This window comes from Pipistrellus kuhlii, unplaced genomic scaffold (genome assembly GCF_014108245.1).
Source record: "Pipistrellus kuhlii isolate mPipKuh1 unplaced genomic scaffold, mPipKuh1.p scaffold_m20_p_2, whole genome shotgun sequence".
NCBI lineage: Eukaryota > Metazoa > Chordata > Mammalia > Chiroptera > Vespertilionidae > Pipistrellus > Pipistrellus kuhlii.
Window position 1 is genome coordinate 5,174,383 of NW_023425515.1, and position 15,703 is coordinate 5,190,085.

The 15,703-nt window shown below is 45.2% G+C and overlaps 1 protein-coding gene across 3 annotated transcripts in view; it reads right to left on the reverse strand.

The window, feature by feature from the left end:
- Positions 1–209: 209 nt before the first annotated feature.
- UBE2G2 (ubiquitin conjugating enzyme E2 G2) overlaps positions 210–15,703 on the reverse strand; it is a 28,334-nt gene continuing 12,840 nt past the window's right edge. For 2 of the 3 annotated variants that reach the window (XM_036445383.2, XM_036445385.2), the window contains 3 exons: positions 6,061–6,179; positions 4,753–4,893; positions 210–1,935 (listed from right to left, as the gene is read on the reverse strand). In XM_036445383.2, coding sequence (XP_036301276.1) covers positions 1,823–1,935; positions 4,753–4,893; positions 6,061–6,179 — 373 coding nt within the window. In that variant the 3' untranslated portion in view covers positions 210–1,822. Of the gene's footprint in view, positions 1,936–4,364; positions 4,433–4,672; positions 4,894–6,060; positions 6,180–15,703 lie in introns of those variants that run through there. The other variant, XM_036445384.2, reaches the window with a different exon arrangement.

Sequence of the window (15,703 nt, forward strand, 5' to 3'; positions counted from 1 at the left end):
CCTGCCTGTCTAATGCCCTTAACTGCCCTCCCCTGCCGACCCAGTCACCCCTAATAACTGCCCTCCCCTGGCGGCCTAGGAGCCCCCTAACTGCCTCTGCCTCAGCACCCACCACCATGGCTTTGTCCAGAAGGATGTCCAGTCCAATTAGCATATTACTCTTTATTAGTATAGATGTGACAAATAAAAACACAAAACACACTGCAGAATGGGGAAAATATATAACTTTATTTTTAACCAGGGGATTCTCTTTCCATTTAATAAATACAAATTAATAAAAATACTTTGTTTTGCAAAGAGACAATCTCTCTTCTTCCTCCAGATTTCTTGGAAGCCCCCATGGCCACCTGCTAATGTGGCTGCAATGCCCACTCTCCAGCCATGTCCACAGATCACATCCCCACACACTTTCCATCTGTGGAGAGGGCTCTGCCTCTGGCAAATGGGCCTACAAATACTATTTAGATGCAACACCTCTTTCCCTCCCCTCCCAAATACAAGACCTTGTACTAAATTCCAAATCTTAAAAGATGCCCTTCTGAGGAGAGAATCTGGTTTCCAATGAAGCCCAATACAGAGCCCCCTTAGCCAGTATTTGTCAACCCAAGAAATGATGTGTGAGGTGGCAGTAAAACAAACACCACAACTGCCCACCAGACACATCATGAAAGGGGAGGAAGGGACAAAATAAAGTAAGATCTATTCTATGTCTTGAAGGCCATCCATTATTTTAAAAATAGAAATACTTATTTAAACGTAACCTGTGTGAAACAGGCTGAATGTGTGATTCTGCAAGCAACAGATCTGTTATTGCTCATAATGGACCCAGCATCATGCTTCTGAGCTGTTCATTCTGGAGAAGACTGACTGTAATCCACAAGTAAGTGATTTGTGCCCACTGGGGCCAGGACCCCGCATGCCACACTTCCACAAGTGAGCGCAGGTCAAATTTGGAGATAAGGCACGCCTCTGCTCTGCACTAACAAAAGATCCCTTCCAAGTTACAAAGAATAATTTTGTCCCAATAAGTCCAACTTCCTGCTGCAACCACAATGTGCAAAAACCTAGAACTCGCTGGTTTTGATACTGGAAAAAGTAAACTCCTATAGATTCAGAAGAAACTGTGACTAAAACTTTCAGTCCCATATTTTTCTGTATTACTAAGAAATGACTGTCATCTTTGATAAATGTGATCAAGAAAGATCGTTGGTCTGTGTGGAAGCAGTGAGCTTCCCCATGTGCCCACTGTTCAGTCATCCACATTTAGAAAAGTATTAATTTCCTGAAATAATGTATTATTAAGTGTGACAGTTTGTAATACACAACAAAAGAAAAAGATGTGATGAGATTATAAGAAAAACACCTGCTTGTAAAACACAACACACTGAAACAGCTGTGCACTGCTCATGGGGCACACAGGAGCCAGAGGGACCACAGACACCCAGCCCTGCCCTTGGCCTTGGCTCCAGTCCTGAGGAGGCCAACACATACCCCCTCAGCACTCAGGAGGGAAGGGAAGCCACCAACTGTTGGGTCTGCAGGCGCTTCAGCTGGGAGAGGTAGTGGTGACAGCTTTGACAATCTACCTGAACCACCTTGCTGGGAACACTCTAAAGCTGCATCCAACTGTCATTATCCTACATGAGCTGTAATTTCAGAAGAGAAGCCCGTTTGGGTTGGGAGGGTGGAAAAGAAGACCAGAGCTGCAGATCTACAAGCTTGCCTTTTTTGGTACCCGCACAGAGTGTCACTGTCACCCAATGTCCTGGAGAAACACTGGAGACGGCCTGGTGGTGTATTTGGCACACACATGGGCGAGGCCTTAGAGCCCCAGAGACTTCTGCACGATCTGCTTGGCGATCTTGTAAAACTGCTCTCGGTCATCCCGCCACATTTTGGAAGCATCCACATTAGCTCCACTTTCGTCGTTGGGCTCTGGAAGAGAAGGCAGACGTGTCCACATGAAAGGGGCTTCTAAAGCGAGGTCTGAATTGACAAGATATTTATTTACATTCCCAAGATGTGTCCCAGAAATAAGAGATGCTGACGACTGAAATGCTGGGGGAGAAATCTGGTTTGGCTCAGTGGATAGAGCGTCAGCCTGCAAACTGAAGGGTCCCAAGTTTGATTCTGGTCAAGGGCATGAACCTTGGTTGCAGGCACATCCCCAGTGGGGGCTGTACAGGAGGCAGCTGATCGATGTTTCTCACTCATCAGTGTTTCTAACTCTCTATCGCTGTCTCTTCCTCTCTGTAACAAATCAATTATATATATATATATATATATATATATATATATATATATATATATATATATATATATCTCGCTGTCTCTTCCTCTCTGTAAAAAATCAATAATATACATATGGAACAAACAACAGTCCCTCCCCTGAGAAGAGGTGTGAGGTCAGTGGAGAGACACATCTCGGGGCAAGATCCATTCTCATCACTCCTACCTTGTGAGCATCTTAAATGTGCCCACAGAAGCCATTGACCTCACTTAACACATAGGACTGGCACATGACCTGCGGAGTGCCCAGAAAGTGAGTCACAGACCACCCACCCGCCAGCTTATTCCTTCAGGGCTTGCTCTGTGCAGACATTTCTCTCGGAGCCCTTCTCAGCACAGCTCCCCCTAGCAATTATCGGAGTACAGGGCCAGGCAGATGTGGCCCTACATGGACTTTGAGCCCATGTGGACACCTGGCCCCAGGCTAGAATCAGCAGACACACAGAGAGGAAGCCAGGGCCTGTGGGAAGGAGACAGGGGAACTAGCAGTGACAGAGGTATAGGTAGTCACCACCATGTAGAACTGAGAAGCAACCAGATCAGAGCAGAGAAGGCTGCCTAGAGGCCAACAGGACAAGGAGCACAGTTCTGAGCTCAGCATGGCCCCAGGCTGCTCCCTCCCATCTAGCCCCCCTGCTCTAAGCTGCCACAGTGTCTGTGACTCTTGAACCAATAGCACTGTCCTCCCCTTCTTCCATTATTCAGCAAACCCTTCCTCACCAGCTCCTGTGTGGGAGGCCTCCTTCTGGACACTGGCTATGCAGGGGTCCAGTGACCTGGGCCCTCTCAGAGACACCCTCTCATGGACCCACAAATGCCTCATGTCAAGCTAAGTGCTACAAAGGGGAGAACAGGACAGCAGGAGGCAGGATGACTGGAGTACGCAGGCTTCTCAGAGAATGTGGCACTTAGGGGACCCCTGTTTGAGCCAGACTGCAGGGAACAGCCAAGCATAGACAGAGCCAGCCCCCAATTACTGCCCACAGCCTCTGCCCGAGGACATTCCAGTGCCCCAATGGCTCACAGAGGCCCAAGGACCATAGTCTCCTAGAGCAGCACTCAGACCACACAGCTGAACGGGAGACAGCCTGGCCAGACTAAGAGCAGGCACTGACGGTGCTGGAAAAGCAGCTCAGAGCAGGGGACTGGCATTCCGAGAGGAGTGTATATAAAGAATACATTAAAACCTCTCAAAAAAGGAAAATAATTTAGAGCAAAAACATTTACAATAGAACTTAGAGCTGACATCTGAAGATAGCCAAGTCACTGCCTGTCTCTCGTCTTCAGACACCTTTTGTCTGATTCTGTTCGCTCATGTGAGAATGGAGAGAGTCTCCAGCTTAAAACATGCATGCTGGTGTGGTTCAGTTGTTTGGGCATTGTCCCATGCACCAAGAGGTCACTGGTTCGATTCCTAGTCAGGGCACATGCCCAGTCTGCAGGCTTGATCCCTAGTAAGGAGCGTGCAGGAGGCAGCTGATTGATGATGTGTTCTCACACAGAAATTTCTCTCTCCCTCTTTCTCCTTTCATCCCTTCTCTAAAAATCAATAAACTATTCTTTAAAACAACAACAACAAACAAACAAAAACACACACATACACTGAAACTCTTGACTTCAGGTTCCTGGACTTCACTGAATCCCAAGCAGTCAGCCGAGGACCTCCAACAGCCCAAACCCAGTGGCCGCTCAGGCTGGCCTCCAGCTGGGACCTCCTACGGCACCGTCAACTTTCTCCTTCTGACATGCCTCCATTTCCTTCTAGTTTTCCAGACCACTCTCCTCACTCCTGCGAGGACCCCTCTCCTTCTATGTGCCCTTTTCTCCATTATCCCTTTTGTCCTACCCGTTACCAACAGATGATCCCATAGCCTCACTTCCACGACCCACCCTCAGATGAATGGCTCTGGACAAGCACTGGAGGGTGGACACTCATACCCCAAACTGTTCCCGTCCACAAATTATGCTCCCTCTGGGTTCCTGTCCCCAAAGACAGCACCCCATTGCCCAGGCACTCGGGTTAGAAACACAGGAAGAATTACGCTTGGAACTGTGTATACAAATAACATGAAACGAAAAAGCAGAAAAGCATATATATAAACTCATCAAAAACAATAAAGCTGAATTATGAAGACGAGGATGAGCCGAAACCGGTATGGCTCAGTGGATAGAGCGTTGGCCTGCGGACTGAAAGGTCCAGGTTCGATTCTGGTCAAGGGCATGTACCTTGGTTGCGGGCACATCCCCAGTACGGGGTGTGCAAGAGGCAGCTGATCCATGATTCTCTCTCATTGATGTTTCTAAACTCTCTTTCCCTCTCTCTACCTCTCTGTAAAAAAATCAATAAAAATATATTTAAAAAAAAAAATGAAGATGAGGATGAAATGCAGAGGAGGCACAGCCACTGAGCTATGTGGCTTCCTCTACTAGCAGCAAGCCCACAGTGACCAAGGCTTTCCTCACCTGCCAGCATGCTCACCACTGACAGGAGGATCTTCTCCACGCTCTGCACGGGGCTCCACCTCTCGGCACTGCTCTCGTAGCCCATGGGGTCGTCACCCGGAGCATGGAGGATGGAAATGCAGACTCTGCCATCAGGGTAGACTGCAGGGGCCAGAGCACACCAGGTGAGCAATAACCGCATCAGTAACCCAGTATGGATCAGGCCCCACAGAGGCAGGGAGCAGGAGGTGCAGACAGAGAGTGGGCTGTCTGCACAACTGGAACACAACCTGAGCCCCAAGTGCCAAGTTCCCCTCCACACGCTCCCATCCACATGGTCCTGGCAGGCCTATCTGGGCCCCTCAGGTCACTGCTCACCCCCTGAAGGGGCTCTAGGCTGGTCTGTCCAGTTCTAGTCAATATGGGACAATTCTACCATCATATGATTGTTTTTTAAAAAAATATTATATCCAAAAGGAGTAAATGAAAGGCTTTTGGCAATCAAATATTTCACCAAAATATCCTATCTAATCAAAGGGCAATATGCAAATTAACCATCACTCCATCATTAAGATGGTGGCGCCCAGTACCCTCAGCCCTGCCAGAATCCCCCAGTCCTGGGGGGGACCACTAAGAGCTGGCAGCATGAGCAGCCTGACGGAATGCTTGTTTCGTCGTTGCCCTGGTCAAGCGCTCTGTGCCCAGCTGCAGATGGGCCTCTGCCGTGGAGAGCATCTGGGCAGCGGGCGCAGAAGGCCAGAACCTGCAGAGAGCTCCTGGCACACAGATTCGTGCGCAGGACTACTAGTCTCACATAATCAGGATTGTTCACAATAATTCTACCATTAAATCCCTGAAAAATGTTCACATGGCTAGGACAAAGACAACTGAAATTATTTTTAAAAAGGCACCGGATTTCTCTTGGTAACTTATACTTTTATCTACATTAAACTGTCCTTCTAAACCACATGTGTCAAACACAAGGCCCGCGGGCCAAATCCGTCCCGCCAGGCCTTGCAATGTGGCCCGCACCGCGCTGTCATCACTGCACTCCGCTGCGTTTCCATCACAATGACAGTTTATGACTGTTCAGTAAACCATTCAGCCTGCGATTTAGGCTGGATTTTTAGATTTGGCCCCTTCTCTGATTGAGTTCGACACCCCTATTCTAAACTGAAGCCACAATGCTGTCAATACCACCATGATTAACTTGCTAAGATTCAGAACATAAAAAATGTTTTCGGTGGTCCGTTTCACTCACTGACACTGCCTTCACGCAGTCACTCTGGGCCCTCCTGGAACCACTAACACAACTTCCCAAGTACTCACTGTTGGGATGAAACATCTCACAGGTGAATCTCATCTTTGGGGGACTCAATGGGTAATCCAGCGGGAAACTCAGGATGGCAGGAAAAACACCAAACTCAAAGCAAGTGTCTTCTGGGCCCCTGAAAGATATAAAATACACAGAACTTGAAGGAAATTTTTTCAGTGTCTACCACACTTTAGAAATGAGTTCAAGAGATTTTTGCTTAATTGCACATGAAAAGATTATCTAAATACTAATGTTGAGTTGGTTCTTTTTCTGAATGGAAAATCCTATCTCATTGTAGCGTTCCAATCTGGTTTAAATCTTAGGTACAAGCACAAAGACGAAGTTACAGGTAGTTTTTACGCTAACAGAGGTAACAGTAGGGCCACAGAACCTCTATCATCATAGGATTAGAGAAAACAACTAAGGCCAGCAATGAAAGACCCTGAGGACTGTGCTTTTCTGTATATGTGATTCAATTACATTTTAGGAGAAAGATAGAAATGATGGCACATGTTAGAGCAAGATTCTATTGTAGTAAATAAATGAGGGGTTGAGAGTTGTTCCAAAGGGAATTTTTAATTTTTAAATGAGCCTCAGAAGTAGTTTTTCTAACCTTCCAGAAACAGGTAAAGAGCATACGTGTGGTCCCTGCCAGGCTCCCTATAGAAGGCCAGGTATGCACACGTGCAGCAGTGTTGCAAGCAAGCCCTGACCTGCAGACCACACCCTGCACTTACACGGTCACCTAAGCACTCAATGTCACCAGGCACGTGCATGCCTGTTTGCCTGGGTTTACCAACTCCTCAGGTGGAAAGTAGCAGAAACAGACTAAACACTTCAGAAGTCCTCTCACATTTTAAAACTCTATGCATATAAATGAACACTCTCTTGACCAATATACAATACCATGGCCGACAGGAGAGGAGAAGTGAGAGCCACCAGCTTGAAACTTAAAAGAGATGAACTCCTCCACCCCATACCAATGTCGTTCATAAAAGCTACATTATAGTAGCTTTAACAGATTTCAGACCATTTTTCCTATGTAAATTTTTATAGAAAACAGAATTGCTAAACAATTAAACACTATGACTGCAGCAACCACTTTGGATATGACCCATTAACTCAATAAGAAAAGAAATTCCAGCCAAAACCGGTTTGGCTCAGTGGATAGAGCATCGGCCTGCAGACTGAAGGGTCCCAGGTTTGATTCCGGTCAAGGGCATGTACCTTGGTTGCGGGCACATCCCCACTGGGGGGTGTGCAAGAGGCAGCTGATCAATGATTCTCTCTCATTGATGTTTCTAACTCTCTGTCCCTCTCTCTTCTTCTCTGTAAAAATTCAATAAAATACATTAAAAAAAAAAATTCCATTCTATTCCTGTGAACCGAGAGGATGTCTCTTTAGCAACACCTATCTCTCTCTAAGCAATGAGCCTAGCATGTTAATTCTACAGCATAATGAGTGCCATCACAAGGACAAAAGCCTTGGCCACTCCAGAAGCAGTTCAACACAGGAGACCTGCTACTTCTCAAAATAAATATAAGATACAGCACAGGAAAAAAAATTAAAATATCTTTATTCTAAAACAATCTACATACATTTTAAAATTGTCTTTTTAAAGTATAAATTTATTTTTTTTATTTTTTATTTTTAAATATATTTTATTGATTTTGTACAGAGAGGAAGGGAGAGAGATAGAGAGTTAGAAACATCAATGAGAGAGAGTCATCGATCAGCTGCCTCTTGCACACCCTCTACTGGGGATATGCCTGCAACCAAGGTACATGCCCTTGACCGGAATCGAACCCGGGACCCTTCAGTCCCCAAGCCGACGCTCTATCCATTGAGCCAAACCGGTCTCAGCTAAAGTATAAATTTATTTTAAATCTTGATAAAATTATTTTTATTCAGTGAAATTTTAAAAATGTATGTAGATTTGCAAATATTAGAAACACTTATCTCTACAATTAAATAGACAAAAAAATTCAAAAAGAACAGAACTTTAGCCCTGACTGGTGTGGCTCGGTTGGATGAGCATTGTCCCAGTAGCCAGTTCAATTTCAGGTTGGGGCACATGCATGGGTTGAGGATTCAGTCCCAGATCACAGTGTGAGCGGGAGGGATCAATGTTTCTCTCTCACATAGATGTTTCTCTTTCTCCCTGCTCTCCAAAAATCAATTTTAAAACATATTTGAAGGAAGGAAGGGAGGGAGGGAGGGAGGGAGGCCGAAGAAAAGAGCTTTATTTTCATTTGGTGCTAGCACTAAGGGCTTTCAAAGACACCACCATAGTGGAGGCCAGGACCAAGTCACCAGCCTGGAGGCTGGGCTGCGGTAAAATGTTCAAAACAGGAACAACACAAGAGGTGTTCGGTGGAGCTAAATATTTTCTTTATATATATGTGTGTGTATATATATATTACTAGTAAATCTTTTTTGTTCAGATTATTACAGTTGTTCCTCTTTTTTCCCCCATAGCTCCCCTCCACCCATTTCCCACCCCACCCTCTTCCCCCCTCCTCATCCATAGGCGTACAATTTTTGTCATCTCTTCCCACACCCCCCACACGCCTTCCCGTCCCCCCAAGAATTGTTAGTCCACTCCCTTTCTATGCCCCTGATCCTATTATATTCATCAGTTTATTCTGTTCACCAGACTTTTTATTCACTTGGTTTTTAGACTCACTTGTTGAAAGATATGTATTTGTTGTCACTTTGTTCATAATTTTTGTCTTTACCTTTCTTCTTCTTCCTCTTGTTAAAGAATACCCTTCAGCATTTCATATAATACTGGTTTTCAATTGAAGAGGCTAATCTTGATTCTGAAAACTGTGTCCTTGCTACTTAGGGGAAGCCACAGTGAATAGGTACTTTGTTTTGGAGGGTGTCACGGCATAACAGCGCCCAGAGCCTTGGCCTGAAACCAGGACAGGAAAGCCACAGGAGGAGGCAGGAATGGGGTGGGCTCCTGGGAGAGGTGGCCAGCGACGCTGCAGGGGAAGGGCTGCAGGCCGCCGCCACCAGGAGCTGTGCTCTTCCTGAGCGGTGCCCTGGAAGCCCTTCTTTCTGCACACAGGTCAGCACAGACCACACACGCGAGATTTTCGATCGGCCCACGCCGCTTTTCCAGAAGACCTCAAAGCAGATAGAGTGCCCCTCTGTCCTTACTCCATTATGTCCTTCTGAAAAAGGCTGTCAGGAAGTGCTGCTTTCACTTAAGCAGAGCGGGGATAGCCAAGGATGAAATGACTTGGTCAAGGTCTGAAGTCAGTTCAGTCCCGGAGTTAACAGTAGAGCAGTTCAAACTGCTAACTCAGAGGCTGGGCAAACAGAGATATTATCTTTAAAAGCAACAGTGTTACTATGTCAGGAATGTGTGCCAGTGCTTCACTCTTTCTGGCACCTCCTTAGGAGAGGAAAAAAATGTCTGGGTAATGTTTTTGGAATGAGCCGAATGGTACTTGCTCAATACTCTGATAACAGTTCTTTGTTTCTCATAATAGAGCTTTCTTTAAAATAAAAAATCCACTGGATCGTGTGCAGCCTCAGAAACACGAACAAACATTTCCTAAAGTGTTCTCACATCTTAAATATCAAAGTGACTTTCAAATGCTCTGGTTCGCTACTGGTTTAAAACCAGGGTTCCTTTCTCTTCCAGAGGTCCTGGGCCGGGGACAAGCCCACAGCTGGGCCCATGTGGGCAGTGGCATGCCAGCTGACTGATGGAAAACACTAGCGAGTGAATTCCTGAAGCAAGACAGAGAGACATAATTAGTATTATTTTTGGACAAGTTTTAGTGCCATACTCCAGGCAATAAAGAAGTGATAGTGTCCCTTCTTCACTAAATGCCTCATCTGAAAATCTTCAGGGGGAAAAATGTACAAGAAAAACCAAGGAAGCAAAACATTTTATATTTCTGAGGCAACTATACATTCTTCAAAGCCTGAAAATTATTTTTATCTTATTAATTAAAATAATGGCCTAAATTATTTCAGAGCTCTGAGATAGGTACTTATTTATTTGTTGAGACGATTATTAAAGCAAAATACCCACGCTGCACTCTATTAAGGAAATTGTTTCAAATCGCTCCACTCTGACTACTAGCTCAGGTGAGTCAGATGCTCAGGAGCAAATAGTGAGAGCAGCATGGAGGTCTAACCCTGACCACTGTTCAGTGTCTGCTCTGCCTGACGGACAGCTGCCTGCTGCTTCCTCCTGGAGTCCTGGCACCCCAATTCTGCTCCATCCATAACAACCGGTCACCTGTGCAGACAGGCTTGCCCAGTGTGAGCCACCTGCCCGTGGGCATGTCCTAGCACCACAGCCCACGTGGCTCTCCAGCTGGGACAGGTGGTGGAGAAGCTGTTTTCGCTGTTCCCTTTTTCAGGTTTGTCACAGCGCACGATCACAATGTCTCATACATGTGACAGGGGTTTAAATAATAAAGATTGTAAACCCATTCATTAGAACTTAAACTTGAACTGGATTACTAAGGTGGTTATGCCCCAAAGACATAACCGCCTGAAGCATAAACAGAAAGGCACACTGCTTCATAACACCTTCCATTTCCAGGCGGGTCCCCCTGAGGGGCACTGCAGTACAAACCAGTCAACACATCTAGTCCTCAAAAAAGCAGACAAATTCCACAATGAGACCCCACTTCTCACCAGACAACACTAAGTGTGTGTGCAGGGAGAGGAGAGAAATGAAGACCCTCACCTGAGGCTGGTAGGAATATATTGATAAAATGATGAGTGAGCTACTGTGGAAAACAGTTTGTTTCTTAAACTGTCAAACACAGATTTATTCTATCCTCCAGCAACTCCACTCCTGCATATCGAACCAAAAGAAACAGAAAAGGGTGTCCACACAGTCACAGCAGCACTATAGCCCAAACATATGCAGACACTTCAGATGGGGCCCTCACACAGCGGAACACGACTCAGCAACAGAAAGGGAGGAACCACTGACACTGTGACACAGAGGAATGCAATCTATGCAGTACACTGAGTACCAGAAGCCAGATACAAAAGACAAGGTATTTTATAATTCCATTTGCAGGAGAAGTCCAGAAAAGGCAAATCTATTAAGGCAGAGAGTAGAGCAGAGCTGCCTGAAGCGGAGTTGAGGATGGGAACTGACTGCAAATGGGAAATGTTCTAAAACTGGATTGTGGCCGAAACTGGTTTGGCTCAGTGGATAGAGAGTCAGCCTGCGGACTGAAAGGTCCCAGGTTCAATTCCGGTCAAGGACATATACCTTGGTTTCGGGTACATCCCCATTGGGGAGTGTACAGTTTCTCTTTCATCAATGTTTCTCTTTATCTCTCTCCCTTCCTCCCTGTAAAAAAATCAATAAAATATATTTCTTTTAAAAATAAATAAATAGCTGAAGCCAGTTTGGCTCAGTGGTAGAGCGTCGGTCTGCAGACTGAAAGGTCCCAGGTTCGATTCCGGGCAAGGGCATGTACATTGGTTGCAGGCACATCCCCGGTAAGGGGTGTACAAGAGGCAGCTGGTCGATGTTTCTCTCATGGACGTTTCTAGCTCTCTATCTCTCTCCCTTCCTCTCTGTAAAAAATCAATAAAATATATTAAAAAATAAACAAACAAATAAATAAATAAAACTGGATTGTGATAACTAAAAAACTCTTATATACTTAATTTACAAGAGAACTAGGGTATATAAATTACATCTCAACAAAGCTGCAAAAAATTTTACACTGGGGGAACAGCTCAGCCATTCCAGGATTTCTCGTCCTCAGCACTGCATCCTGGGCCAGACCGCCCGTGGTGTGTGAGAGGCCATCCTGTGCCCTGTGGGTGTTTAGCAGTGCCCCACTAAATGCCAGTAGTGGAGCTCCCCTTACCCCTAAGTTGTGACAACCAAAAATGTCTCCAGACATTGCCAAAAGTCCCCTGGGAGATGAGGTGGGGGAAAGGGGAGACAACACTGGTCTAGACCTGTTGTTACATACTTTGCTTCTTCCTCTCCATAGCCACTGTGGACACATCTCTAGGCCAGTATGTGGATTCTGCCTGAGCCTCTCCTGAGCCACATGGCATCCCACTGTATCAGGGGTCCTCAAACTTTTTAAAGTGGGGGCCAGATCACGGTCCCTCAGAGAGCTGGAGGGCCAGACTATATGAACTACTAATTCCTACTGTAACTTCTCGGCTGCGCTCACTGCCCAAAAAACCTGGCGGGCCGGATCAGACTCCTCTGCGGGCCGCATGTGGCCCGCGGGCCGTAGTTTGAAGACCCCCGGTATAGATGATCTGTAGATCATATTGGACAATGACGTGTCCATATTACTGCAACCCAGATACACGTCCTTGGCTGGGAATTGAAATTGCGTCCTTCTGGCGTTTAGGCCAACACTCTAACCATTGAGCCATGCCAGCCAGGGCTCATACTGAGATCTTGATAGCCTCTCCTATTGAAGAAATTCTTGGGGTTGGGACTGTTCGGTTAGAGAACATACAATACAAATTATACGCATCTATCTTAACGTCTCAGGTCTGTTTTAGTAACACAACACCCATGAGAGAAGCTCTATGATACTTTTCTGTCAACAAGAAAGCCTAATGTAAAGGTGGCTACTATGACCATAATGTTCACACCTAATGTAAGTCAAGCCCAGACCTAGGAGAAGCAACAGCCTGGGAATCCTTGCACTCACGGTTGTAACCCAGCTTGGACCCAAATGTGCCACACTAACATGAGGGTAGTCAGCAAAGGGTCCCCAGCCATTCAGGAAGAGGAAGCCCTTGTCATTTTATCACAGCCAATCAATCCCCCTGGTCTGGAGGGGACAGCAGCTAGGCCATGGACCAGGCAGGGAGGTCACCACTGCCAACTACTTCAAGGATGCTGGGGAAGGACAGAAACAACGTGGCAAAATTCCTAGGAACTTAATGCTTTTTCCAGCCATTGAGAATATAATAGATGTCCTGTACCCCAGACTACAGGGCTGCAAAGAAAGTGTACGTCCAACCTCCACAGTTAAGGACCTCAGACAGCTCCCCACACCCACAGCCAGGGGCCAAAGAGGTCATGCAGCCAGACCCTGGAACATGAAGACACTAGTTCATGGATGCTAAAGCCCTGGCCAAGTGGCTCAGCTGGTTGGAGCGTCATCCCATATACCCAAAGGTGGTGGGTTTGATCCCTGGTCAGGGCACATATGTAGGTTGCGGGTCAGGGTGCATACAAAGACAACTAATAGATCTCCCTTCTCTTTTTCAAAAAAAAAAAAAAATCAATTAAAAACATTAAATAAAGAAAAAGAAAAAAAAGGGTGCTGAACCTCTGTTTTGATGACTGGCCCAAGACCATAAAGCCATGGCAGCCTATGCCCTGCAGGCACACCTCCCTCAGTCTGATAGGAAGCCCATGCCCACACTTCTTACTGAGTATAGGTTCCAACTCTAACATAAGCTCTGCAGAAAGTCACCAGAGTTATTTCCCCCTACTGACCAGACAACGGGCAGCAGTGATCTTATTTAATTACTCCTTGTTCATTAATTTGTTGTGCCCACCCCAGTCCCCCAGTCTTGTTCTTTCAGAGTGGAGGTTCAGGGTCACCCCTACTATGCCTGTGTCTGTGAAGAAGAACCCTAACAACAGACTCTCAGTGTTGTGTGTCTGGGACATGTGAAAAAATGTTTTCTTCCCAGCACATCTGAGACGGAGGCTCTGAAGGTAAGCTGCAAACTCTGGAAAATGAGACAAACATGACTTTTACAAACAGTGGGGTATGGGACAAACTCTAGAAACAGTCAAAGAATAAAAAGAAAGAAAAGAAAACCTATCACTAAGTGGAGAAACTCAGCCAGCTGTCTGCCAAGACAGGAGGGTGAGCCGAATCAATGGGAGGACAGTTAATTCCTTAATAGATGTTTTAAGCACACTGGTGAACGGCCTCTTGTTTGTGAAAGGATCTGGAACAGGACCAAAACCCACATACTCACAAGATCCTGAAGCAGGGGAATTCCACATTAAAGCAAAAGCCTTATTCAAACACAGAAGTGCTCTACCTAAAAAATAGTTCTAATTACTTTTTAAGACAGGTTTTCATAATATTGATTTAATTTTATACTGTTTATCTAAAATTAGTAATAGTTACCCTAACAGATTTTTAAACAATAAACACTATCAAAAACCCATAGTGAAAGGCTCATGTGTCCCTTTAAGGGCTTCTAAATAGTCTCCTGAGCTGCGCATAAGACACAAAAGGCCTATCAGGTGCCCATAAACCTCTGCACTCAGAGGGACTTCCAAAATTCTGTCCCTACAACCAGGCCTGCTGCCTGGTGTATGTGTATGTGTCCGTGTTAACACAAAGGAATGCATGTGATAGAGTAAATGAGAAAAGCAGGTTAAAGAACAAGTTCCTACAGTGTAATATCTTGTTTCTGTAAAAATACAAACAGCTACACTAACATGAGTACAGTATTCCATTGGATGTAGGTCATTGCTGACCTGGAGCCCATGCTGTGGGGTGAAAGACAATACAGTTACAAATACACACTGCAAAGGCATGCTCATGCCAGAAACACGGGAACACAGGAAAACTTTGGGTATCATGGACCCAAACAATGAAGATATTACAAATGATCAGAAACATTAGCATGCTATATTGTCTCTGGATAGTGTTTATTCATTTTTGCTTATCAAAAAACTTATCTTCACATCAATTTTCACATTTTAATCTAACCTCACAGATAACAGCAGCAACTTGTTTCTCAAACTAACATATAAATATTAGGAACTAATGTCATATAAGCACCAGGAAAATCAGAAAGTCTGATTACATTTAAAATGACATCCTGAAGTCAAGAGTTCACATCTGCTGCAGCAGTTTCAAGCTTCTCCCAGTCCCTTCCCATTAGGGCACTGCATCCAATGGGAAAACTTCCTAGTTAGGTGAAGACTTCATCTCATGAGAAAATCGAGGACTGATTATAAATCTCAAATACCTCAATATTACCGGGCCACATTTTCTTGAAATACCCTAAGTCTAAGAATAGCCCAAAAATTGTACATCTAAGGTTAAAGAAGGCAAGCAAAGAGCCTGGGTCATAGAGCCATAGAAGATTCTAGAAGCAGAGGTCTTTTTGTTGCTGTTTAAGCAACATCACTGTACATGAAACCCAGTTACAGTCTTTCTATACTGGGTAGGAACCCACAGGTCATCTCAGGAGAACTGAGCATGTCTCCCGGTCAGGGACGATGGAAGGCCAGAAAAGGCACACAGAAGGAGAGCAGAGGGAAGACCAGTCCTGGTGCGCAGGCGGGGTGGCCATCCCCACACGAAGGAGCCTTTCAACCTCAAAGCCTTGGCTCTCAGAAGTTCTTGAAACCAAAGCCACCTGTTTGAAGCTAATTCAGCACAACACAGACCATTCAACATCTACTTTAAAACGATACAAATATATAATGCTTACTAAACCTTTTACTGGTAGTGCTAAGAAAACACTTTCATTTCTAATAGATAAATGTTTGTGTTGTTTTCGGCCTTCAGATTATCAGACTAGAGAAGAGCTAAATTTCAGACACATTAGCCTTTTATCTGATCAACGCTTGTTAGCAGAGTTGTACTGCCAAACATGATGTGCAGGTCTAATTTCCAGTAAAGTCTTTATATCTATAT